This window comes from Rhyacophila brunnea, unplaced genomic scaffold (genome assembly GCF_057557595.1).
Source record: "Rhyacophila brunnea isolate RB1 unplaced genomic scaffold, BYU_Rbru_1.0 scaffold_5, whole genome shotgun sequence".
Lineage (NCBI taxonomy): Eukaryota > Metazoa > Arthropoda > Insecta > Trichoptera > Rhyacophilidae > Rhyacophila > Rhyacophila brunnea.
In genome coordinates, this window is record NW_028233170.1 from 1,799,527 (window position 1) to 1,827,007 (window position 27,481).

Genomic DNA, 27,481 nt, shown 5'->3' on the forward strand with positions numbered 1-27,481 from the left:
GATAAGATACCCCCCACACTTACATAATATATGCTACGTCTTTTTACAGGCCAGGATGTCGTATTTATTTATTTACTTTGTTCCGTACATTAAGATGATTTTCCCTTCATCGATTTTTGTCCGGAACAGTTCGGTCGAGTTGAAATCGTACCAACCACGTAGGTTCTTAAGTCACAACATGCGGCGATTTCCTCTGCCATGTATTATGCCGCGGATTGTATGGTTCGGATAATGACTAGTCATTAACGCTCACTGTTTTTTTTATTCAATGCAGGGAAAAAATGAAAATGACATTTATTGTAAACACAATATAATCGCATTGTGATACATTTGTTCTGCTCCTTCCTCATTTGGTGTCGTTTTCCTGAATACGTTTTAATAATCAGGCAGTGCCAGTGACCCTATATTCCCACTATGAAAAATTAAATCCGTATCGCTGATCAACGTACACTGTTAGTCCCATAAAGTTATCCTATGTCATTCATCTATCAAGTCTACCAACTACCTACAATATCGATTTTGAATAATAACGTGTGTGGAACCTACATGGTATGCGTATCGTTTGTGCTTACTTACTATAGTATAAGTACCTACATTACACAATGGTAATATTATAATGTGATCGGTTCCATTACCGTTACAATATTCGTGTTCGTACATTGTGACATCTTCATTCCGTGTATAGTTACACTAAGTCAGTGGTTTCCAAAGTGGCATTTGCTTCCATTTTTTGCCTCCATTTGCCTTCAAATTGCCTCCATGAGAACGCTGGAAATCAAAGGTCACCGGAGCACTAGGCTGCTCAAATGGGTGAAAGCTATTTTACAACGTTTTCTTAGGTCGTATTCTTATTTGTCCGGTGGTTGTTTGTCCTGTACAAATCTTGCAATCGATTTTTAACTAACTTCCCGACTAGCTAGACATTTAGAACTTTTAGAATATATCATAACACGATGCCAATGTATTTTTTAAATCCTTTTAGCCATATTTAAGTAGAATTGAATTCATTAACAGTTAATTCTGTTTTGTATGAAAAGTTATTTCGATACCATTATTGGTTGCTAGGGGGTCCTAGAAACTAAATTATTAAATAATAATATATACGTGCGTTACTATGGAAATCAATATGAAATGACATTTCAGTATTTCTATCAAGTACAATTTTTTTGATCGTTTAAGCTAGTCAAGTCAAGTTTATATGATTCAACAGAAAATTTAAAAACGTTGTATATAAAAAGTTCTTTTTATCTTGTAATTATTTACAATAGAGCCATTGGAAATTCAAATATTTTCCGTTATTCAAATTTTACAAATTCCATTAACTCTGCTTTAGATCATTTACGCACAACAATCAAACAATTTAAACTCATTTTGTAATAAAAATAAAAATCGGTGCGTGTACTTATGTATGCGCGTTAGAAGTTATACTTCTTTGGCGTAACAAAACAAAAACAAAACTTGTGATAAACTAGATTCTTTGACTAGGTCTTAATTATCTTGTTAAATTACACACTCAATAAAAAGGACCGCTTAATGGAACGCCGTTGGCTTATTTCTATACACTTTAACTTATATTACTAAATTATATAATGGTTTCTCGTTGTTTTTATTTTAAAAGAACCAACTGTCACTTTGTCGCTTAATCGTTTGTTAACGTAAGAAATTGCAAATGGCCCACAATAATAAATTTGCTGCCTATGCAACGGAACAATTCTAAACTATAATATAATACTGTATAATCGTCACGATTGCAGTATCATACTGTGGCGTAAAGGTAATGCGTTCGGCTGATAACCAAACAATCTGTGGTTCGAATCCAATCGAGTGCGTTTTTTTTCGCGTGAAAAAATTTATTATGTGTTAGGTACATGTCACACGCCAAAAATACACTCTAATCTGATTGCCCAACCGCGCCAAAAGAAGTATAACTTCAAAAGCTTGATCATTGAAATTAAAACACATCTCTTCTAAAATTGTCCTTTCATGTACCTTAAGACAATATACAAATATATGTTCACATGTCTGATTTATATGATTTGCAGTCATGAAGCGTCAGCTTTTGTAATAGCCCGAAACAGCTGTCAACGTAAATGAGTCAATTAAAGTATAGTTAATAAAAATAACCTAATAGTTTCAAAACCATTATAATGGAGTTTTACCTCGTAAAAGTTCAATTAATATCTTGTATCTGTTCGTAGTAATGAACTTTCTTTTAGGTGATCGCCCCTACATAATTTTGAATAAAAATAAATAGTTTATTATTTAGTTATAAATGTGCTATATAATCGGATAAAGGAATCTATACTATTAACTACTTATGGTTGTTCCAGTCTTGAAAGATAAATACATACCCACGTAATTTGATGTCCATGATCAACAAATTCAGATACCTACATTCTAGAAGGAAATTCACCACCTAGAATATGATATTTGTATCGAGTGGCTCGTTTACAATGCCCGTTGATTTGCTGAGTTTCAATTAATTATATTTTCCTCCCCAGCCTCAGTAGGTTTGTGTGTTCTCGAAGCAATACAATCGGGTCTTCCGACTTGTGAGTGGCAACCGGCAACTGCGGGCCGTGGTGTAATTGAAAGGAAATGAGAGCAATTAGAGCGCCTTTGGTGTAAAGATTTTTCCATCCGCCCCCACCCTGCCTCCGCTCCTCCGCCCCATCTCAATTATTGTATTCGTTTTGTGTCTGAGTGCTTTATCCTCCGACGCTGCCTTCGATAATGAATTGTTTTGTTGCCGTCAGTTGGCAACAAAGCGTTGATTTGTTGCCTTTAAATTGAAATAAATTGTTATTTATTAAGCTGGGCGGAGTCACAGTTGTCAGAAATCAACTTAATCATACTCCATTTATTTTAAATCTCCAATTAATCGGTAATATGTTGGTATATTAGTTCAATGGCAAAAAATCCAAGTCAAATTTTTTCAACTATTCCACCGATTTTTACTTCTGACCGTCTTTTGTGACAGAGTCGGTCGGTTATCACTGATATCAATGCCTCAAGTTTTATCGGTAACGTCGTGTTTTCACCAATATGTTGGTGTCAGAAGGCTTGTATCACGAATTATTTAGGTACTTACGTTTTAAAGTGTGCGTTAGAGTGAGTACGTAATATTAAAATTGTTGAATGTAATAAAGTACATATTGTGTAGCTAGTACCTACACGCATTTTTGTTTTCTTGAAAAGTTTTTTAATTAAATTTAAAAACATTTAAAACCATGAATTATTTTTTAAAAAAATCCATCTTTGATCGATCATTTTTGTCGTCTCCACCTTATCTGATAGGTAGGTACTATATATAGCCTGGAGTTGACCTCGTCCTCAAGCAAACTCCTCCGATCTGCCCGATTCTCCGCCTTTCTTCTCCAGTTCTAACACCCCTAGTTAATTAATGTCTATGATAAAAATAATCATAATGTAATAAGATAAACTTTTTCAGCGGACGCATATTTTATACCAGTATTCTATAATAATTGTCAGTCTATCGAACTAAAAGAACATTTTTTTAAATTAACATAAGTACATTTTAATAAATTGCATTTTTTGTATTCCATCGCTAGATACCAATGGTCGCACTAAGTTCCTCCTTCGTGTGGTGATTAAGATATGTGGTGTAGGTACCAATAAAAGCTTAAATTCATGTGCCTACATATTATAATCTGGTATTTATGCATGTAATAGCAGTATGAATATTTTATTTTATTTTATTTTATTTTATTTGGGAAACCTCACAGTCGACATTGAAAGTACATATTACAACTTTTTACATAATATACAAGGACCAATAATGGGTTTCCACATTTATTATTACATTTATATTAAACTAAAACAAAGTGAGATAGAAGAAACAACTTTAAAATAAGTATATAATATAAGGTATGTGTTTACGTGCGTGTGTATATATGGGTGAGAGTGCGTGGGAGTAGGCTTTGGTATTTATTGCGGTAGTGTGAAGTTAGTTTTGTATGTTTTTTCACAAATTGTTTTTGTGAATGTGTCAAATGTTAGGTGTAAAATGTCTGTATCGCTGAAAAAATTATTGTACGTAGTCATTATTCTAACGAATACAGCATTACTAGCGTAGTTAGTGTTGTGTTTAGGTATATGGAATAATTTTTGAGAGCGCGTGCGTTTCTGGGGTACATTTAAACATATGCTGGACTGCACTATTTCGATCGAGTCAATGGCGTTATGTATGATTTGGTGTAGGAATTTAATGTCGTGGACAGTGCGTCGTGATTCCAGGGAGTTGATGTTGTAGTTATGTGTGCTGGTGGAATTATGTTGTGTTACTTGGGTTGGAGGTGATGATTTGTGATATCTTAGGTGCTTGATGAATCGTTTTTGTACTTTTTCAAGTCTGATTTTTTGTGATTTATAGGTGGGTGACCAAATAGTAGAAGCAAACTCTAAGATGCTGCGTACGTAGGAGAAATAAAGTAGTTTTATGACGTGTGTGTTGGTAAATGGCTTACCTGTACGCAAAACAAAACCTAATGCTTTTGAGGATTTTTGTGCAATGTGATCAATATGAGCATTAAAGTTTAGTTTTATATCCAATAGGACACCCAGGTCTCTGACTACCGGAGTGAATGGGATTGGCGCGGAATTAATTTCATACTGAAATTTTATTGGTGTACGGTTTCTTGTAAAATAAATAGATTGACACTTGGAAGCATTTAGAGTAAGGAGATTCTGGACACAATATGATGTTAGGCGTTCTATGTCTTCTTGCAGTCTATGGCAGTCAGCAAGGCTATTCACCTCCGTGTATAGCTTTAGATCGTCTGCATATAAAATATAGTTTGCGTGTTGAAAACACTTGCCAATGTCATTGATATATGAGTTGAATAAAAGTGGCCCCAGATGAGAACCCTGGGGAACGCCTGAGGGAATAGAGATAAAGTTTGAGCGGTGTCCACCAATAACTACGGCTTGGCATCGGTTGTGAATGTATGAAGTAAGCCAGCGGAGTAGATCTCCGTGAATACCAAGTAGTTCTAGTTTCTGGATCAGGATAGTATGATTAACTCTATCAAAGGCCTTAGAAAAATCGGTGTAGATGGTATCTACTTGCGATTTTTTATCCATGGAATTAAGAAGATAACTAGAGAATATTGCAAGATTTGTTACCACCGACCTGCGTTGCATGAAACCGTGTTGTTTTTCGCTAATGTTTTTACATATAGCAGGGTAAAGTTGATCATATACTATACGTTCGAAAAGTTTACTGAGTACTGATAGTATCGAGATTGGTCTGTAGTTTTCTGCTCTCGAAGTGGAGCCGTTTTTGAAAATTGGGGTCACAAACGCTTCTTTCCACTTGTGCGGAAATGTACCGTGTGCAATGTAAATGTGCGCTAATACATAATATATTGATATTATTCGTTCCCACGACCCTATGACAACGAACAAAATATGACAAAGTGAAAATTTTAACATAGAAAGGTGAAGCATTTTAGTGTCAACGTAGCACCTGTACAAGTACCTGTCGTATTCTGTTGCCAGTTGCCACCTTTCTCGTCTACTAAGTGCGCTTGAACACTTCAGTTTTGAATGCAGAAAAGATAGGCGGATATGTTTCTCCATCTAGCCAGTCTGCGTCACGGCTGCAATTCGTAATTTGATATACGCTGCATTCGTACATTTGTTACACCTGACTTGGTTTATAAAGTTAATTATTGTCATATTTCTTAAATTATATTTAATGTGGGTACAATACAATTTTCATAAAAATATTAATTTGGAAATATGTAATTATTTTATGTAGAAAAAAATTAAATAATAATATGTAGACTGAGTACAATAATGTGTAAGTAGGTGTAATGTGTAAGTAAGTACCTACATTTTTTTGATCTTTATTTCATTTTTTAATAAGTTGATTAAAACATTTTTGTTACGTCGTTTCTCAGAAATTTTCCTGGAAGGAGTACGCAATATTGCCGAACAGAAGCGGGCGCGGAAAGACCCTTAAAAATCCAATTCTTTTTACGCCTTTACTTGGGTCGGTGATAAACAAATTCATTGCCAATGTTAATGTCAAGCGAAAGGCGGCGTCGGCCTTATGGGGTTCAATATAAATACAATACTGGCGAAAATAAAAGTTTGTCAACGAAAATCGCTTTTCTTTATTGTAGCCAATATCAGTAAGGCGGAGGCTGTGTTTTATGAGGACAATGCTTTTGAAATGTTATTCAGCAGCGTGAGTAATGTGCCGCCGGAACTGCGATGCATTTTGAATCGAGCGGAGTCGAAAAGAGAGAAGTGGAATTGCGATGGTTCGTCGGAAGCGCGCGGCTCGTATCGAGCGACGCCGTTTCTGACTCCGTCTCGCTGTCTACCCTGCGCGCGCCGACGTCGCTACCCCCGACGCCGAAATCTACAGCCAGGCATGCCATTTAACATTGACAGAAACATCAAAATACCGCTTCAATCCTGCAAACCTCGTATAGAGGGTTGATATTGCAACGTTGCGAATTGGTATTTTATTCTCGGCGCGTTTGCAGACTGCACAGCCTGGGTGGAAACTCTGGCGGCGTTCGGCGGATGCGCTGCCCGCCTACCCCTTTGCTCGGCCAGTACGGGACAAGAGTCGCACGCGGACGCACGCGAAAGGAAACCGACCGGTCCCGCTCGAATTTTTATTGTGAATTAATATATTTTATAAAATCCGCCGCGATGTTGATCAGCCTCGTGAGGGATTCTGTGATGCAGTGCTTCTGCCACACGTGCAGGGCACCCATCCTGCCCGCAGGTAGCTTCGGCTTGCGTTTCGCGAAGAGAACAGCACCCACCCTCCGCCCGGCGACGTCTCGTTGTCACGTACCCGCCGCGGAACAATCTGACAGCCGACCGGCGGAGCCTTATGCCGCTTTTCCGATATCTTGATTTTACTCATTTGCCTTTAAAATAAAATATGTTAGACGAATGGTCTATGAATGATTGATTCTCCAATTTGATTCGGTTTTCGATACTTCCTCATTGTTTTCAGCAAAAACCTAACCTTTCGTCTGTGTTATACTTTCCAATTTTCAAATAACACTCGCTTGAAAATGTTTAATTTAAAAATCAATGAGAAATCTCTTTCATTATCATTCAATTTCAATGTTGCAGTTTTCGTTAACTTGCATTTGTGGAATTATTTCAAATAATATATGTAAAATTGATGCATTTCCCTAATCTGTCAAGATAAAGCACGAATCAATTACACTGCATCATTGATTTTCCTTGCTTATTTTTTATGATACATTGTTTAATGTCCGACATAATCTAAACTTAAACTAACTCACAACTTAACGAATAGCTTTACAAGTCAAGCTAAAATTTAGAAACCGGAAGTAAAGTTAGCTTCGGGGGGATAAGGGCCATCGCACTGGCCCATTTGAGTGCATGGTAATATGTTGTTTTAGTTGTTATTTTTTCGATTCCACAAATCATGTCCTTTTCCGTTAAATGCCGGAAATCCGCGAGTGGTGCATGGGCGGTAGCGACGTCGTCGGCGTCACATTGCGGTGTTGTGGCGGCGCGGCGCCGCGTAGCAACAGCGTCCGCCACAGATGGGGAGGGTGTCGCTTTTCCTGCACCCCTTCCCCGCCCCCTATGCCTCCGCGCACCGGCCGGCTACTGAGTTTCCAACACGTCAAAATCTTTACATCTCCTACAAGGCTAATAATTTAAAATATCCATCCACTAAGGCGTCCACTCTGTAATTTATCCTGATGTCAAACTATCTCTATTCCAGTGTAAAGGTTTCCGTACGATAATTCGGTTTATTATGTTCTATTATTATCTCAGCTTCCGCGTAGAAATATCGGTGTATTACGATTTATTGATAAATGTATCCAAGGCGTTGGTTTTTCCTGCTCATATAGTCTAGCTATATAGGCGTGTTCTTCAGCTTCATAATTTATGTTAATACCTACATTTATATAAACATGTATTTGAGGAATTTTATTAAGCTTCTAAAAATGAGGCTGTGTATTTGTATGTTAGCTGTGATAATGGTCGCCGTATTAGGTTATAAACTCACGTTTTATGGTTCTAAAGTACCTATATTTAACTCAATCTTTCTGCATTTCGTCGGCAAGGTTTGTTTTTGAAAAAGTTTAAATATTTTCCCGTCCAAATTAAGACGTAGCTATAAAAGCTACTAACATGAGTCAGACATTTTCCCAGCCTACTCTATCACGTAACTTCGGCATGTCGGTTCTCTGCTACTGCAAGTAAAATTTGCATCATATTTTTTATTCTTTTTTGGCGTTATAAGTGGCGTCAAGAAATCATGGCTGATAAACCCAATCAAATTTTTAATTTTTGAATGTCTTACAATAAAAAAAGTTTTTGATATGCGCATTATTGTTTATTGTAAACAAGCCAACAACCTTTTAATACGATAATAATATTCAGATAAAACTTGTGAATAAGTATTATTCTTAATGATTCAACTCAAATTGTGGATATCATTTAATATTATAGACTCGGTCAGTTATTAGTTATTATTCTGTGTACATAATATTATTATTCCTCCCGGTGTATCTATTAAATGAAATATAGCATTCATTTACCTATACATACAGCGTCCTGAATGCTACTTACGTAATGTAACTAAAATCAAACAAACATGGTTAAAAATAAATACAATATTGATTTGACTATAAATAGAACTGAATTAGACGTTATGCACAGCGTTCCAAAAAAATATTGGCTTTTCTGTCTGAATAATATGATCGATTGAATATACATATATTATATCCATCAATCAATCTATTTGACAAGCATGTAAAATAGGTAGGTAAGATAAGTAGATATTTAACTTATTTTGATAACATAAAATATTAACAAGATTTAGCCGTGTAAGGCTCTTTGCATATATCCCAGATGTTGTAAACAATTGATTATTTCGATGATTTAATCATATAAATAACATTGGCTTACTTTCTATCCAATGTAAATATCGAAAAAGAACTTTTACATGAAAAAAATGTTGATTTCAACTAACATTTTTAATTTACTTAACTCATATTTACATAAAGATTAGGCTTACTCTAAGTAAAGCGTTATACGTTCTAAATATAAGACGACACATTGTATCCAATCGCCGTCTTTCGGCTTTCGAGAGCCACCAATAAATAGAATATTATTTACTCGCGTGGTTTCGTGGTTGTTATTGCAGCTAAGTGACCACCGGTGAACATCTGACCCGCGCAATCTACGCCCGATTGGTGTCAAGGCGCCAAATCAACGCTCCTAACCTCGAGGCCCTACGCTCGGCGTAGCCCGTAGAGCTGTAGACCCGCTACGAATTATTAGCCGCAATGCGACTTGCACACATTCGGTCGGTTGAGTCGCGTTCGCTCATATCATTATGCCGAGCTTTTTTCGACACTTTTCATGGTGGGGATTTTTTTTTGTATTGTATACCGACGCCGGCTCAGCGGTCACTTGAATATTTTAGTTAGTTATTCGCCGGCGCCATATTACTAATCAGACCGATATGTACATAGCCACTTTTGACGTATTTTTTACTTGAATTTTAATATATTAGCACGCTTGTTTTATTTCTGTATAGATTATTCATACTCACTTACGCAATCTGGTTGGGGGGGGGGGACTATAAGAAGATTATCATAGTAATATTTTTCCCTTCAATACTGAATATATACACAAAATTTGAAACTGTTAGATTCTTTATTATTTTGAAAACAATATTTTGAAAAATCTCGGCAACATACCTACGTTTTAGAAAAAAATCTTCCAAAATAAAGGTCCATACAAAAACATCCCGAAAGTGTATACGTGAGTTCGAGTCCCACTCAGTCCAACTTTTTTTCAAGATTTTTTTCTAATATGTAGGTATATAGGTATCTTCAGATTTTTTTATTGTGTTTTTTCTATAGTACCTAATAATTACTAAAAAAAACAAAATTGGGAAATTAGTTACTTCATCCATATAATTTGTATGCTGTATTTAATTTAATTGTGCTGTCTTTTTTATTATGACAAGCTAGCTGGGAGCAGTCAGTAGGTACTTACCCAACACCTATGAGTTGCCTTGAACTCTATATAACATGCTTCACTCGCCGCAGTCGTACGTAATGTTGCGATCCGCACGACAGGTATCCATTACTGGCATGTATTATCGATTCACATCATTCCCTTTGTCGTTTTCTTACCTCGCCAAACAATGCGTGCGAGGTTTAAACGCGAATCCGAATTATTGTCATTTTAAAATATTGAAATTGAACCGTGACGAAGTCGTCAGAGCGTTCGTCCTTGAAGGCGTGGGTGGCGATTCGATCGGCAGAAAAATACATGTTGTCTTTTCAATCTATAATACATTTATTTTGATTTAGTGCGAGGGCCCAGTATTTTAATATAACCTCAATACTGTGGAGTGGAGGCCAATATATTCACTTGGAAGTGAGATCGCGCAGACTTTATGACACTCCGACTGGATAATCTTCCATCCAGCGAAGTATTTTTTGGAGAAATACCTAGTGTTTCTTTTTTCTGTCACTAGCGTGGCTAGCTTAGTTGCCAATCGTGGTTCCTGTGTCATATTTTGCTATTCTTTAGATTGGAAGTAATATAATACTTAGTAAAATTACAAAAACTTGTTAACAAATAATAATTCAAATATTTCAATCGATATTTTTAATCTGTCCCATCACGAATATAGCGATATAATCATTTTTGACAATCCAGCGTAAAGGGCATAATTGACATATTACATAAGTAAGTATTATATTAGTTGAGGTACCTACATCGAATTAACGAATGCAACGTAGCTACATACTTTTCAAATGGAGGCATTGCGTATTACTGTCATTTGCTCCGAATTATTTTTTTTACAAATCCGTCATACATTTTGTTTTAGAAATCAAAAATACGTCCAATGTCATTTTGATTGGATTCTATTGAATCTTTGCATTGCCGGTATGGTGATAGTGTTTACCTGTATGTCCCTGATCGTTAGCCGAAGACACGCGACTTTGGCGCCTCACTGTCTCGATGGGGTGCGCCCCCTGCTCGTGCAACCCTCGCCATATTCTAATAATAATAACCGCCTGTCTACTGTTTGCAATGTCTCCTGTGTGGTAAAAGTTTTCCGCCTGAGAACCATCCAAAAATAATATGACACACTTATAGAATAGCTTATAATATAGCGGTGGTATATTATTAGTCTCCTAACTAAAACATACACTAGTCGCCCTGCCCCAGCCCTATCTTATATTGAGGTGCAAAGTATTCGCTTTAAGTCAATTAATATTCAAGATAACATCCTAATATTACAATATTATACACGATGTTGGTATATACCTACGTCAGAGTAAAATTCTGGGTATCGCAGATATATTAGGTAGGTATAGCCGATGTATTAAAGTAGATAATAGCACTGTTGCTTACTGAAGACATAACAAAGCTCCTTATGTGTAATAGCTGAAAATAATCATATAAACTTAATTTTTCCATATGACTCAGCTGATATTAGACGACGAATTGACTTTTATTTTAGCTAATGAATAATTATTGTTGTAATCGGTTGCTAATAGTACCTATGTATGCTATTTTACCTACTTTTTTAGTACTATCAGAAGGTATAATCGATTATAGGTATTAATCATTTAGCAGGATTTTATATACCTAACATTTATATATTGAGATTGCTGATGTTTTTGTTTAATATAGACATACATGATGTAGCTATCAGGGCTTCGAAACAAAAACCGGTAAAACCGTTATTTTTGTCGGAACGTAAACCGGAACCGAACACGCGCTATAACTTGATCTTACTCCCCACTCCAGTTGTAGGCGCAACACGTCTTACGTCTTGGCCCTTGGGCTCTTAGACTATTGGGCTACTCACTACCATCCACTCGGAGCTGAACCGGAAACCGGAACCGAACCGATATAAGTATATTTTTACCGGAACGAAAACTGAAACGAAAAACAAAAACGGATCGAAGCCCTGGTAACTATCACATGTTTTTGTTAACTAAAACAAACAGGTTTTTTTCGGGAAATTTTATTATGATAGTTATTATACAAAAAAGTTTATCAATTTGCGACAGTTAGTATAGAATACTAAATTGTATTAAATACTTAAGTTGACAACATAAAAACGGCAGCTCGGGTCGTCTCAATCATTAAATCTCAGAAAAGGTTACATAAATGAAATTTGACTTAAAACCTCGTACAAACATTTTATGGTAATTAAAAAAATATTTTACGAGGTTGTCAACTTTTTGTCTTCTATCTACACGGCTTTATAGTATGTTGCACCTCATTTCACCTTTCTTCGGTATTCGCTTATGACTGACTACATTCCGAATAATTGAAGCAAAATTATAGGTAGTCAAAGAAACCATTTTTCAATCGTTAGGTGAACTTAAGTATCACAAAGTCTTTAGGCTAGAAGTTGAATTGATCGGATTGCGTGAGCGAAACTCAGTTGCGATTAGTTCGTCCGGTCGATGTCGAGGAAGGAAAGAATGATCGCGGAGGTGGGTGCTCGTCTTCGTTGGCGATCGTGTTGTTATTTTGTTTGACCGTGTGCAGCGAACAGGCGGGCGGCGCCCTTCAAGAAGCCCAAGACAGCAGGGGGAAACAAACCGCGAACGAAACAACCCAAGAAAGTCAAATTTATCAGTAAGTATTTCTTTACAAGCGTATGTGTATTTCAAAATGCAACTTTTAACTAAACATTAAATCTAACAGTACAAGTCTGTTTACTGGAAGCCAGGAGGTAACAGCGGCAATTTTCATAGCCGATTTTGGCAAAATTCAAGAATGATATCTTAACCTAACAAATAATCCAATATATCGGCTATTTTCAAAATGTTTTTGCCGCTGACTTCCACTAAACAGACATGAACCGATCTGACTATAATTATTTTAATCAATACCACTTTCAGGTAACCCTTGGAAACGTTTTTGATCTACCCGATTCAATCTCGACTCTACCCTAAAAGCTATGCCAACCACCAAATGTCAAAACTAAAAACTACCAAGAGCTTAATCATGACGTATTAAAATAGTACCTACTTTTTAAAAGATTATTTTTTAATTCAGTAACTTTTTACTTGATGATGGTTCGAAGTGGTTTAAACAAAGGACCTATTCCATCCCGCGTCCGGCAAAATATTATATGCTATCTGTATTTCAAATAGCCAATGATTTGGGAGAATAGCTAACAACTATTCCTCATAAATAGCATTTTAACTTTCATTCTGTGGAGGCTCATATTATGTTCCGCTTAGAAGCGAGAAACTTAATGATTTGCTTACCAAAGAAAGGAACTTTATCGATTAAAACAAAACATCAATGAAGTACTTAATCTATTATCTACATAGTTAACTACATATATGTGTAGGTCGGTACAATTTTTTTGTCAGTCTACCAAAACTATACGGTTAACAAATTAAAAGTGGATATGTATTTCTGTGAATATGTATGTAGTTATGCAAACAGCTTTCGACTCGAGTAGAATACGAAAATACCTACGCAATTATCTCGAGATTAAGTTGCTCTATGGGAAAGCATTTTGTATCAATTTTAACTGTTATAATTAAGAAAATATTTATTGTTTTATTATTGCAACTAAGTATGTAAGTATGTAGTCAATTTATAAAATGTTTATACGAGTCCACTTGTCTCACCCATTCATTAAAGTCGATGAAACTGAATGAACCTTTCGTGCCATCGTCCAATATAATGTAAGTATAATAGTATGACTGGGTCCATTATCATTGGGGCAGGTACAATATACCTATACAATACCGGTTAGGTACCCAAAAAACTAATATGTATTGGTATGTTGCGTGCTGCGGATATTATGCAACAGACAATGGTCAAACCGAAGGTATCGTAAAAATGTCTGCCTCGAAATCGAAATTTGCATTATGTATTATGTTGGGGGGACCCCACGCTTTAGCCGCTCGGTATACTGTGCTTAAATTCCCTCCGGAGTGAGTGCCTGGTTTTTTTTAGTTATGTCTTCCTATTTTTGGTTTCATTTGGCTAAGTGCGATGGGGTCGCAGTGGGGGTGGCTAATGAAAGCATCATGCGCTTTTTTGTTTACAAAAATAAAGCTTTTCACCATGTTTTCACAAAACGGTATTTTTTTTGTCTTCGTGTCTTGTTTTTCGGCTGTCACCGTGCATTTTTTTTTCGTTTTGAGCTTGTAACCCGTATCATCCACAGAGGAAATGATAGGAAGATTACACAGTGACACCCCAAATCATTATGTTAATTTATTAATTTCAACCACTTCTTCGTGGCCATTTACTTATTTATTATACTATTTTATAATTAGACTCGAAAGTAGAAATTACATGCCTTAACAATTATATTACATTGATTGTTTGTACGCTTTGGCCGTTATAATAAATCATTAAAGCAGTTTAATAATTGAACTATCGTGGTAGTACTTACTCTATGACATGATTTGCTGAGCATGGACGTTTGGCTATTGTTTATTTGTATTTCGATCGTTTTAAGGGTGTTTTTATAGCCCAAAACAACATAATAATTTAGAAAAAAATATCGGTACCTACCACATATATTTATACTTCCTACTTTGGCTGGCACGAGGTTAGTTCGTTTTAGTTTTAATAACTTCTTCAGAAATGCACATTAATAATGTCTATCGGACTTCCTTATGAAAGTTGAGTTGGTGAATAGATGAAGTTTTGTACGGAGGGTTGTAACGTATCTAGGTGCTTACTTGCATATTTAAACATTCGCTAGCGATGGTCGCGCCATTCAGGTTTTTAGTCAACTATACAGCCGTCCAGTAATATCTATCCTGAGCTCTCTCTAGTCGGTTACATCCGGCTTCTCTGCGTCCCTCGATGTTCGCCCATCTCCTCCGAGGTCGGCCCAAGCACCGAGTGCCTATTGGAGTTCCTTCAATAACTTATAATATGGGGGAGCAAAGTCCATAATTTCGTTTTTTTATCGATTGAGGGCGATGTAGTATCGTCGAAAAATATTGTTCTTCAGATATATCCGCGAACATAATTTCAATTTAAACCTTCGAGTTAGAGGAAAAACTAAAAAGTCACTGTAGGGGTAATAACAGTGACGTGTTTCCTAACCGAACGCAACATGACGCAACTGATTCGTGAGACAATTTAAAAGGGGCCTGGGAGTGTACAGGTCCTGCTTTGCTTAGAGACAATATTTAAGCAGAAATGACGACTATGACACATCTTTGATGGTAGATTCCGTAGTTGTCAGATTTTTTACGCTGCGCTACTTTCGCGCCCTATAAATGTTTGATTAAATATACTTTTTCACACACGGGCCCAATTGGTCATGGAAATCTGATAGCAACCGAGGCCAACTTTGCGGCATTAGAGAAATTTGCAGCGTCGTATGGGGAGCGGGATAGTCCCGACTCTTCTGTAGACTCATCCATTTCAATTCGTGACACGTGACACAGCAGTGCCAGTCAAAAAAAAATCTTTCTTAACTTTCTTCTTTAAGCACTACGGTGAGTGGTTGCAGCATCAGTCCCGTGCGGCTCCGTCTCGGGACGGAATGAGCACTTAAAATCACTTCTTTCAGACACGTTTAAAGCGTCATAGAAAGCGGCCGTGCATATCCACGGCTGTGCATATAATATGACGGGTGGTGGTGGAAACTTTAACGTATAGTTCACTTCCATTCTATTCGGTTGTAAAAATAAATTTTTCGAATACATGGATTTATTTGGATAATTAAAATTAGATGGTTCATTTTCTATCGTAGGGGCCTCAAAATCAGTCAGTGCGTCGGGCTTCTACTTCACTAAGTGCGCCACTGGTTAATAATGATGTTATGAATTACCGCAAGCAACCTTGTTTAACCATATTTGATACATATGGTGGCTTTTGGTCCGTTGACTATATTGTTGGTATGTAGGTATTCGTAAGCATCACAATCATTTATACCGGAAGAGCAATATCAATCAACAAGTCGACAGTCGTCACAGAACATCTTCTTTTACATCAGTTTAGTTCAGCACTGCCTTAAAAGGACTTTGGTCTTGTTTCACATCGACGTATTTTTTATATTTTAATTGGTCAACTTCATTAACATCAGAAAAGTTCTAAGAATACCTACTTCTCTACTTTATAAAATGGTGAAGCAACTGACCTATTTTACAACGTTTTTCTTAGCTCGTATTCTTATTTGTCCGGTACAAATCTTGCAATCGATTTTTAACTAACTTCCCGACTAACTAGACATTTGAAACTTTTAGAATATATCAGAACACGATGCCAATGCATTTTTTTAAATACTTTTAGCCATCTTTAAGTAGAATTGATTACATTTTCAGTTAATTCTGTTTTGTATGAAAAGTTATTTCGGAAGAAATCCGTAAAAAGCAAAACTATTATTGGTTGCTAAGTGGGTCCTAGCAACTAAATTATTAATATTATACGTATATAATACGTGCATTACTGTGGAAATCAATATGAAGTGTCAAAATAACAATTCAGTATATTTATTCAGTATTTCTATCAAGTACAATTTTTTTTTTTGATCGTTTGTACCTCAGAGGCAGACGGATGCAACTCCGTTTTTGGGGAAAATGAGTTTTTTTAAGAATCGTCATGCTAAAGGCTTTGTCTATTAGTGGCAGAGAGATGAAAGTCCTAGTCCAAGATATGCATAGCATAAAGATGCAAATGCCATACCTACCTTAGAAGCAGAAGGATGCAAATCCAATAATCCACTAACATAAAATTCTCTCAAACCGTCTGCAATATGTACTAGACGAGAACCAGCCAGGAGAATGAGCTTTAGAGGAGGATACAGCATTATGGACCATATTATCCAAGTCATCAGATAAATCAGAGCGGTAACAGGAATACAAGCTGCCGCTATCCATGGGTTTTATAGACTATGAGAAAGCGTTCGATTCCATAAAGAAATTTTCAATACTCGATGCACTCAGAAATCAAGGAATCCCCGGGCGCTATATAAATATTTTCAATAATATATACAGTAGCGCAACAACATCTCCATAAACCATCGCGCATTTCCTATCAGTAAAGGAGTCCGACAAGGTGATACAATCTCACCTAAACTATTTACAGCTACATTTGAAGACTTATTTAGACAACTTGACTGGAATGACACGGGTCCCCATAAATGGAGAATACGTGAGTCATCTACGTTTTGCCGATAACAATAAATAGTAGTTTGCAAGACTCAGAAGGCCTCAAAAGCAGAATGCAGTAACTCGCTGGAGTAAGAAACAAAGTAGGCTTGAAAATTAATGTATCAAAGAATAACGTCATGTTCAACTGCTTTGCGGGCCAAAAAGAGATCCTCATTAATGGCATTTAGCTCGAACAGGTGAAAAACTACATCTATCTGGCACAATAAGTGTCTATAGATGGATGTATATTTGATGAAATTGTTCGCAGAGTTAAAGCTAGGCTGGAGTGCTTTTGGCCGCCTGAATAATTTCTTCGTAAATGCCTAAAGTGCAAAGTGTTCAACCAGTGTGTACTTCCCGTAATCACATGCGTGTGAAACATTGACCCTAAGTAAAAGAGAGATCCAGAAACTTAGAGTAGTACAACGTGGTATGGAAAGGTGCATGCTGGGCATAACGCAAAAGAACAAAAAGAGGAATGAGTGGATAAGGAAACAGACAAGGATTAATGATGTGATAGAGTTTGCTAAAAACCTCAAATAGAAATGGGCTGGACACATAGCTCATAGAAAGGACAATCGTTGGACAAATTTTGTCATCCAGTGGTATCCAAGAGGTACAAAACATCCGCAAGGTAGACCTAGAGGCTGCTGGATCGATGAAATGATAAAGTTCTGCGGAAAAACATGGCAACGCAACGGACAGGAATGAGAGAAGTGGAATCAGCTTGGAGATTAGCGAGGCCTTCATCCAGCAGTGAATAGATTCAGGCTGGTGATGATGACATAATAAAATTTAAAAAAAAATATATTTATACCTATAAATTTTTTTAACATATAAATTGTTTTATTTTGGCTAGGTAAATAAGATACAAATTCACATTAACAAAATATCTTTAAAGGCAGAAGGATGCAAATCCACACTACGTTTTTTATTTTATTTTTTTTAGATATAAAATTGTATTATATTTATTCATTTCTTACATATTCCAGAATTACTTTAATTGAATTAGAATAAAAAAAAAATGATCATTCTATGTATATTTTCTTAGAAGTTATGAGTATTCGTTTAAAATAAAAATTGTTTTTTGGCTCTCCTGAACAATTGGGTATTTGGATTTTCATCCATCTGCCTCTGAGGTACAGAATTACATATGCTTTGTTGCTAAAGCAATATTTAATTTATTTAGACTATGATATTATGGAAACATATTTAGAAAATATTGTAAAAAATTACATTTCATATACTATGGAATGATTATGATCAGTGATCACAAACACCTGTCGTAAATTTGTGTACAAAACAAGCTTATTGTATGAATATTTGATGCAGAAATTCACGATCTCTGACTCTGATAATGCAATATATTATTATGCGATCAGTAGTTTAAAATATACAATTTTCATTGCACATTCAAAAATACTTAGGCACCTACAATTAATTTAAAAATGTTATATTGTCTTACATATTTAAGTTATCGAAACGTATGAAAAATTCATCTCAACAGGCATATTATATTATGCACTATGGAGCTACTAATAAATGCTTATCAGCGTATAATATTGGAAGCAAAGAAAATGATAATAATTAATGATTTCTATGAGATTCTTGCGTAATTGTTGTTGTTTTTGCCTAGTTCGATGCTTGAAAGAGCTAATCGCAATTCGTGGTCAATAAAAATACAAAAGAAAACACGTGGTAGTAACCGACGACTGACCATCATAATATGTGGGTAACAATATCTTCCGGCACACCTCCCACTCCCAATGACTGGCAGCAACCAAGATACGCAGGATTTATTTCACCACCGCTTACCCTCTTCGGGCGTTATAGATTATAGCATGACAGTATAGTCAGATAAGGAACTAAATATCCACTTTTCAGTTCTCTACCCAATTAGAGAGTATAGTTTATTGCATTGTATCTATTTACACGCGATCTATATGAAGTTGGCTTCCGTAATATTGTCTGACACAAAAAGCATTTTGGACTCGCTGCCTCGTCACGAGTAAACATTGAATCAGAAAAAATCCAATATTAGGAAACAAAAAAATCCGTAATCTGAACGAATGGCTTCAAAGGAAAACAAACACTCTTTTAATTGAATATTGCAAAACCTTGTATGCGGTGTTGCGATAATAAAGAAAATAATATGTCGCTGAAATCGTGTCCCCGGGGGATAAGTCACAATTTTATTAGAAAAGAAGAGGGCGCCGGAATAATGTTTCTCGCGTAAAAATACGGTATCAGAATTCCATTCCGCTCCTCCCTTCACACGGTATCGGCTTATATTATGTGATGGAATCTGACACAACATAAGATAGCAAAAAATCGTCTTTTCGGACTCGGGTAAGTTTTATGATAAAAGTACTATTTTATTATAGATCTTATCTGTGCACAACCCTATGACGAAATACATGTACCTATATTATACATGTCTTATTATTATATTAAACACTTGTTTAATGGCCTGCTCATCAATCTTGGCAACAATCAAGTTGTCAATATCATGTTGGGATAGGAATAAATTATCCTCCTTTCTTTACCCCGAGTTTGGTTCATCGAACCGACCTACATAATTCATGTTGCTCAAAATGTTTGCTGCATGAAACGATAATATTTTAGCATTACATTACTTGACTAATTTTGTATACGAAGTTACAAAATATTGTGTTCTAGGTATATTAACATGTCACGGAATTCACGTTTTTCATTTAACAATATGTCTATATGTATCCGGGATAAATCGACTCATTGTTTCCCTCCATTCGCAGCACCTCACTACAACCTATAGTTTTGGGGTTTAGGGATCTACTGTGGCATAACCAACGAGAAGCCCCATTGATAGTGTCCCGGGAAGAACTTCCCAAAACCCTCGATGTGAATTGAATGACGTACATGTGCAAGATTCCTAATTCTTTTAATATTAATTCGGTCCAGCCTGGTTGAGAAGATACCTCGCCGTAATGACGCTGCTAAATTACAATAAGCCGGAAATCAGTTTGCAATAGTCGAGCGGCCCAATTGAAGGTTGGAGAGACTTGAATAGCTTTTTCTTTTCAACCGATGTATGAGGGACACTCCTAGAGGATCTGATTGTCATGCTTGATTCACCAAGTATCTGTTTGCGGGGTTCTATTACGAATTAGGACATTAGGCCAAACTGACTAAGCTTGGCCTAATGTCATGTGAAATCACCGATTAATCCACCTATGATCTATATTATGAAAGAAAAAAATCCTTGGCTTCCCTTGTTGGATGCTGTCTAACGCCCCTATAAAACCTGTCATCTACGATTGTAAGAGCGATCACCGTCCAAGCATGTCGGCTTATTGAGAAAACCTACAAATCTCATTGTTGGTGACAACAAGGTGTCGCGCAGTGTACCCAGTTGATCGCACGCCTAACGAACAAACTGTACAGTCTCAAAATTTTACCTTCACACTGCGAAGCTCCATATAAATTATTTTATTGGCCATAAATATAGATTTTATTCGCCAAAGCAAGTATTTCCCGATGTTGATTGATCCATGATTACTATTAAAATTTGTACATAGTACACTTAATACGATATTATGTTTAATTAATTTATATACAGTCATATTGTCAGTGAATAAAATTAAAATTAGATATAATAATTAATGTCTTAACGTCATGCCTAGTTCCTGTTTTGTTTTTTTGATATACCTCAATAAAAGTCGTGACATGTATCCATTCTGACTGTTGGATAATTGTGTCGCTAGATTTCAAAATCAGCCACGTCCAGAATGGGTGAATAGGAGAAAAACAGCTTTTTTGTTTAAGTTTATATTATTTCGAGTATAGAAAATAAAAAATTAATAAGTTCCACATTTCGATAATGCAGAAATGTTAGAAAGCAGTAGTTCTTCAGCAATTCACAAAAAAGTCAAAAATACCTAAGGTGGACACAATTATTGTGTGCGATATAAATTATAAATACCGGCGCTTGTATGAAATTTATCACAATTCACAAAACATAACAGACTGAAAGGGAAACTTGAAATGATATTCAGCCGGTAGCGCGAACAATACCGCATAATTAGACGATCGTTACACAAACTCCGGCCACGCTTTACTTTAGTTCGTTGGTAAACATTGTCGTTTATTTAAGTCGTCGTCGGGTCTGCGGGGGAAACATTACATCCCCATCATCGTCTTCTCCTCTGTGGGCGATTAATTAAACGTTATCAGCTGTTCTCGTGACGCACACGCCAGCTGTTCTACGCAAGGGAGGACTCATAATAATAAAGCAGCGAAAGTCACGTGGTATGACATTTTAAATCATTGAACTTTGCGTCTCTCGTTACGGCGATAGTAGCCGTGACACTGAATAGATAATTCGATGTTTACATTCCGTAAAACATATTATGTCATGAGCAAATTTATACTACGAGGGTGGGTCAATAATTCCTTAGAAAAAAGCATTAAAACAGTTTTTATTTTTGTATTTTTTTTTTATTTCTCAACATAATCTCCTTGGAGCTCAATACACTTGGTCAGACGTTTCTCAATTTTTTTTAAACCGTCAGAAAAATAAGTTTTCGGAAGGTCCTCAAAATAAGCATTTGTCCGATCGATGACTTCTTCATTTGAAAAAAAACGTTGTCCACTTAGCCATTTTTTTAAGTTTGGGAAAAGGAAAAAGTCACTGGGGGCTAAATCTGGCGAATACGGTGGGTGGTCGACCAATTCGAACTTAAATTCTTCAATTTTAGCCATTGATCGTAAACATGTGTGAACACGGGCATTGTCCTGATAAAAGAGGATTTTTTTCCTGTTTAAATGAGGCCGTTTTTCTTCAATTTTGTTTTTTAGCTGGTCCAATAAAGATGCATAATAATCCCCTGTTATTGTTTTTCCTTTTTCCAAATAGTCAACGAAAATAATTTCACGTGCATCCCAAAATACAGTAGCCATAACCTTACCAGCTGATTTTACGGAGAAATTTTTTTCATGCCCAATTTGTCATGTAAAATAGAAATGACGCTACCTTTTGAGATCCCTGTAACCTCAATTATCTCACTCAACTTTAATCTTCGGTCACTTAACACCATATCGTGGATTTTATTGATCATTTCTGGTGTAGTCACCTCTACAGGACGTCCTGAGCGTGGTTCATCCTTTGTTGATGTACGACCACGTTTAAATTCATTTAACCAGTTATAAATAGTTGCAAGCGAAGGAGCAGATATGCCGTGAACTAAATCCAACTCATTTTTTATTTCCTTTGCTGTTAACCCTTTTATATTAAATTGTTTAATAACAGCTCTAAACTCAATTTTCTCCATTTTCCATTTTTCCATTTTCCACAAGCAAAAATTTTTTTTAAATGTACGAGAAACACACAACAACCCGACCAATCTGATTGAAACTTCGCAGCATACTGAATCGGTAGTGCCGCTGCATGAAAACAAACCGCTTACAGTACTAGTCGCGCCACCTGTCGGCTTTTCTAAGGACTTATTGACCCACCCTCGTACCTATATCAGTGACGAAGACTCCGTACTAGGTTACTATTTAAAGCCTTCCGAATTTTATCATTACAAGAAAAACACTTTCGATACCACACAGTTATACCTACCTATCTACATTGATTTTAAATACAGAAAAGAGCTTCGAAGTGAGGTTTTTTCTGGCCCCTGAAAAATGGCGGGTTGGTTTATCTTTACGCTGTACAATTCTAATACGAACTAGTCAAGGAACATTCGAGATTGATTTTTTCGAGTTCTCGAGATTCTCGAGCTAAAATGCCGTGAACCATGTTTTTTTTAATAGACATGTTTTGTCAAATTAAATCCAGATCATAATACTCACATGCCTAACCGATGCACTATTGTCAGTTACAATAATTAATTAATATATCCGCCTTTAAAATTAAATTGTCAACTGTTTTGTTTGTGTATTTCCAGTGCACCCAGAGACAATATTATATAAGGTGCTATTACGATGCCAATACATTGTATTCAAATTTAAGGGCGGTCGGGTGCTTCAAACATGGGATCCCATACAAATAAAAAAAAAACTATTTTTGTAATGCAAGAAAATTATATTATAGAGCTTTCATCTATGGCGATGACGTATTCACGACGAGTTTACATAATATTAAACGTATATATTCGTCACTGTTCTGGCAGAAGACACTAATTCGAAAAAATGACATATTGAGTTAGTACCAAAATGTTCCTTATTTCAAACTTTACCGTATGGAAACCTTCTTAATAATTAAACAGTCTTTATTTTAAAGTCATCCTTTTTACGATTACTTAATAAACTCACATGACAGACCGTTATTTTAAACATTTTAACAACTTCAAAGTCTAATTACTTAAGACTAGTATTCTCCAGTTAGTGTGTTCTGCCAGAACAGAGATGATATTATGTTCATCATCTTTATTGATTGAGTTGAGCATTTACTTAGTAGAATTCCATTTTACAAAGTGATAATATAAATTAGATATATTAAATTCTCAGGTTATAAAATTGTATAATATAATTGATATTGTAATTTTTACTTTTTATCGGTTAGTTACTCTTAGTTCAACAACCTATTTTCTAACGTTGTAATTACTTGTTTTTATTTGATTATGTTTATTAATAATTACATAATTACTCATTCATTACCCACACAAGTAAAATTATTACGGGACATATGTGATGTTCCCTGTCGAGAATTACAAATGATTGTTCTGTTGAAAGCCTTTTGTAGAAATAAAAAAAACATAGTACATACCATTATAGCATTTTAAACTCTTTTCCGCTGTTGGTAGATGTAGAGATAAAGTATAATGTTACCTCCTCAAACGGCGTGCTGTATATTTATTGGAATTTCAAAAAGCGGAGCTGCTTTCTTTTGGCATACATCAGTTGTAGGAAAGCTTCGCACGAGTGCCGTCAATGTAAATGTAAAACGTGTAATGATCGTTACGTACGAAGTAGTTATTTCTGCCACGCTGTCAGAACAATTTTCGACTTTTTCATTGAATTAGAATTACTTACTAATTTTATCGTTTCAGGCTACATTTCAATAAGTATAAATCGGTAAGAAAGTTGTATGAAAAGTACATCTCCCAATAGCTACCGTGCTCTTCTGATTGATATTGACATGGTTTTGTACTTGATGTGCACTAAAAACATGTTGTATCAATTCATTAAATACATTGACATAACTGCAATACTGCATAACTGCACTGCAATCAATCTACTGTGGCACATGGGTACGGCAAAAGCGGTTCTCAGTTATATCGGTATTGCTTGCTAGTATTGAAATGTGCATTTTAATTGTAGCAATCAATACTGAGTCATTTACGAATCGCTTTTGCCGTACCGACGATGCTATCGTAAAAATAAAGCTTCCAAAAGCTATGTCACGTAATCTCAGTATGTACTGTAGCGCCTGTGCTCGAGTTGCAGAATGTCCGGTTCTTAAAACTGTCGGTTGCGGGCTTGAATTTCGCGTGTTGTTTTTTTCGTGTGATCCAGAGCATGTTTTAATTTGAGCTGACGGGTAACAATCATTACTTTTTCAGGAGGCTACAGAGATCTACATAGTATTAGAAAACGGATTTACTATGAATGCTGGTTATAATAGATTAACATTTCCCCTGTACTCTATATGCCATGTGTATGCGTTACATACTTTCATTTTGTAACCGTTATGAGCTACGTTTTTCGGTCATTGTTGAGCTTCACCTAGATGCGATCGGCATGCATTCCACTTCGGCCATTTGCACCGAAATTGTCTCTGATCTCTTCACAAATCCGTAGAAGGTATCAATACGTGGGGCCAATGACACTTCGCGGCGCAGAGGTCAATTCACATATTATAATTATTAAACAGTAACAGACAAAAGCGTATTTCATTCATCCCATGTATTTATCATCTAGTCAATTAAATCCCTCGTGTAAGCGATTGTAAATTCTAAAAAAGGAAGAATTTACCTATCTCTAACGAAAAAAAATTATTTGTTGATGTTCATGAGTGATTTTAGAATATGAAGGTCATTAATTAGTCATCCAAAAAATAGATACGTTGCCATTAAAATAGTAAGATGTCCCTGGCGTCCGTGGAATGTAATTCAATATGAAAATTGCTCCTTTCTTATTTTTTACTTATTCTCACCCCATCAATTATCAATAATTGTATTATTGATCTGACCATAGCCACAGGTCCAAGTTGGTTGAGTAAAAATGATGAAGTAAATACGTAGGCTATTCTGTAGATGAGCGATGTTGCGATTAATTCCTTTTTATACGAATGTCCCTTGTAGTTTTTAGATACTACTAATTCCTCAATTATTTGAGAAGTAACTAACATACATCGCCATTATAAGTTCGAATCTGTAAGATTTTTTCTAATGTTTTGCCCTCTAGCCAATTTCAATTCGTCATGTCGGCTCACATTTTTTTATCACGTCGAAAATCATTCTCTCCTAACGATCGTATCGCCTTTTATAGCATTCGGGTTGTACGTTATACCGCCAACGAGTTATCGTACATTACTTACACGGAATCAAATTTATTACCTACATTATTAAATTGGCAATGTTCGACATTTTTTCTTGCTCATCTGGCGTGAGATAGTAATTTCGCCGCTCGACGGAAAAATGATCGTGAGCTTTTTATCTCATGTATAAAAATGTAAGTCTGGTAGATTTTTGTAAATCTATTTTCCATTGACTCTCAGAATCTTTTGACTTTTTAATTAAGTATATGGACTACTTATCAATTAATGTGTTATTTCAATACTAAATATAGACAGCAGTGGCGAAAACTCTATACTGGGCGATTATTTAAAGCCTACCTTCTTAAGAAAAATATTTTTTAATTGCATATTGATGTATTTAAATAATCACTTATATCCTTTAAAAATAATTTAATTTCCCAGCGACATCTGTCGTATACCAATGTATAAAATAAAAGTACCTATAAAATAAAAATAAAAACAACACACTACCTAATTTAATGATGAGTATAACCGGTTTCTTCCGCCTAAATGAACATTCTCTACAATGTCAATGAATTGCGCTATTCTGTAAAAAAAAAAATCAAAAGGTATATATGTACTCCTAAGCTCTCATTAATTACATGTTTAAAAATCATGTATTCTTTTCGATTGACATTCAAAAATTATCTTCATTGTTGGCACTACAGCCCTCGGCGTGTCTTGGCATCCCCCTTCTCCCTTCCGGACAATTCAGTGACTTGCTTTGTTTTGGGTCAGCATTTCTAAATATATCGCCGCGTAGTCCAGCCACTCCAATTTTGGACATCCTCCAGATCTTATCTACTCGGGCACGCGTACACAGCTGCACCATGGAGGTAGCTCATCCTGAAATTTATGTATGCGGCCGATTTAGCGCAGTCTGCATTACTATATTCCCATAAGTGATTTTTTTCACCACATAGATTGAGCATAACTCCTCATCGACACCCAAATGCACATTGTCAGTAACGCGTTAAAAATTGTATCTCGAGGCTTTACTTTCAAAGAGATTCATATTTTTTATCACGTTTTTGCTCAGTGGCCGGTATAATACTTACTGGGCTGCGCGTAGGAAAGTTTTCTAGATAGTTATGTTTGTTTTCTTTAAATGGGTCCTGGTTTTCAGATGCTTTTGAACATTAAAATAGCACGTGTTGGCGAGGCTGATTCGTCGATTTATTTTATCGACTACGTTATTAGTGTTTGTGACAAAGGGGCGCTGAGTAAACAAATGCTCACACGGTTTAATAATAAAATAATATATAAAATAGAGACAGAGAAGATAACATCTTGAATAATGAAATTAGGACGAAAAATGTGGCCTATTAAACGATAAAGACTTTCTTCGTGGTGTGTAAATTCTTTTTAGCGTTTATAGGTGGTGGCTGAAACGACTTCCACATTTTTTTCCCTTCGGAGTGTCGAAAAATCCATTTAAGGTTCTCATTAATGCGCCTTCGCGTGTAGCTAAAACATTTTATTTCGCTGCGCACACTTTTTCGTATATTTTCCCATTACAGCGCCGAATCTAAACAATTTATTTTCTTGTTTGTGCAATAACTCCGTATCATACCATATACATTTTACCACATAAAATGCGTATAAATAAGTAATATCACTGAATATACCTGTATGTACTTCAATTCGGGAGTAAAATGGGTACGAGTATGTACTCAGTCTGTTTTAATAGGAACTAGGTATATTAGCTACGTTTAAATGTTAATAATATGTTTACCGTTTCGTGGACACAGCGTAGCTTTGTCTCATAATATTTGCGTAGTAAGTCTATTGCTGTTTAACGACCCTCGTCCCC

General features: G+C 35.9%; 1 protein-coding gene across 3 annotated transcripts in view; it reads left to right on the forward strand.

The window, feature by feature from the left end:
* The window catches only part of stai (stathmin), an 89,453-nt gene that overhangs the window by 46,718 nt on the left and 15,254 nt on the right, over positions 1–27,481 (forward strand). For 2 of the 3 annotated variants that reach the window (XM_085955911.1, XM_085955913.1), the window contains exons 1-2: positions 6,590–6,766; positions 12,571–12,660. The exons of the other annotated variant lie outside the window; for it this stretch is intronic. In XM_085955911.1, coding sequence (XP_085812037.1) covers positions 6,691–6,766; positions 12,571–12,660 — 166 coding nt within the window. In that variant the 5' untranslated portion in view covers positions 6,590–6,690. Of the gene's footprint in view, positions 1–6,589; positions 6,767–12,570; positions 12,661–27,481 lie in introns of those variants that run through there. 3 annotated transcript variants of the gene reach the window in all.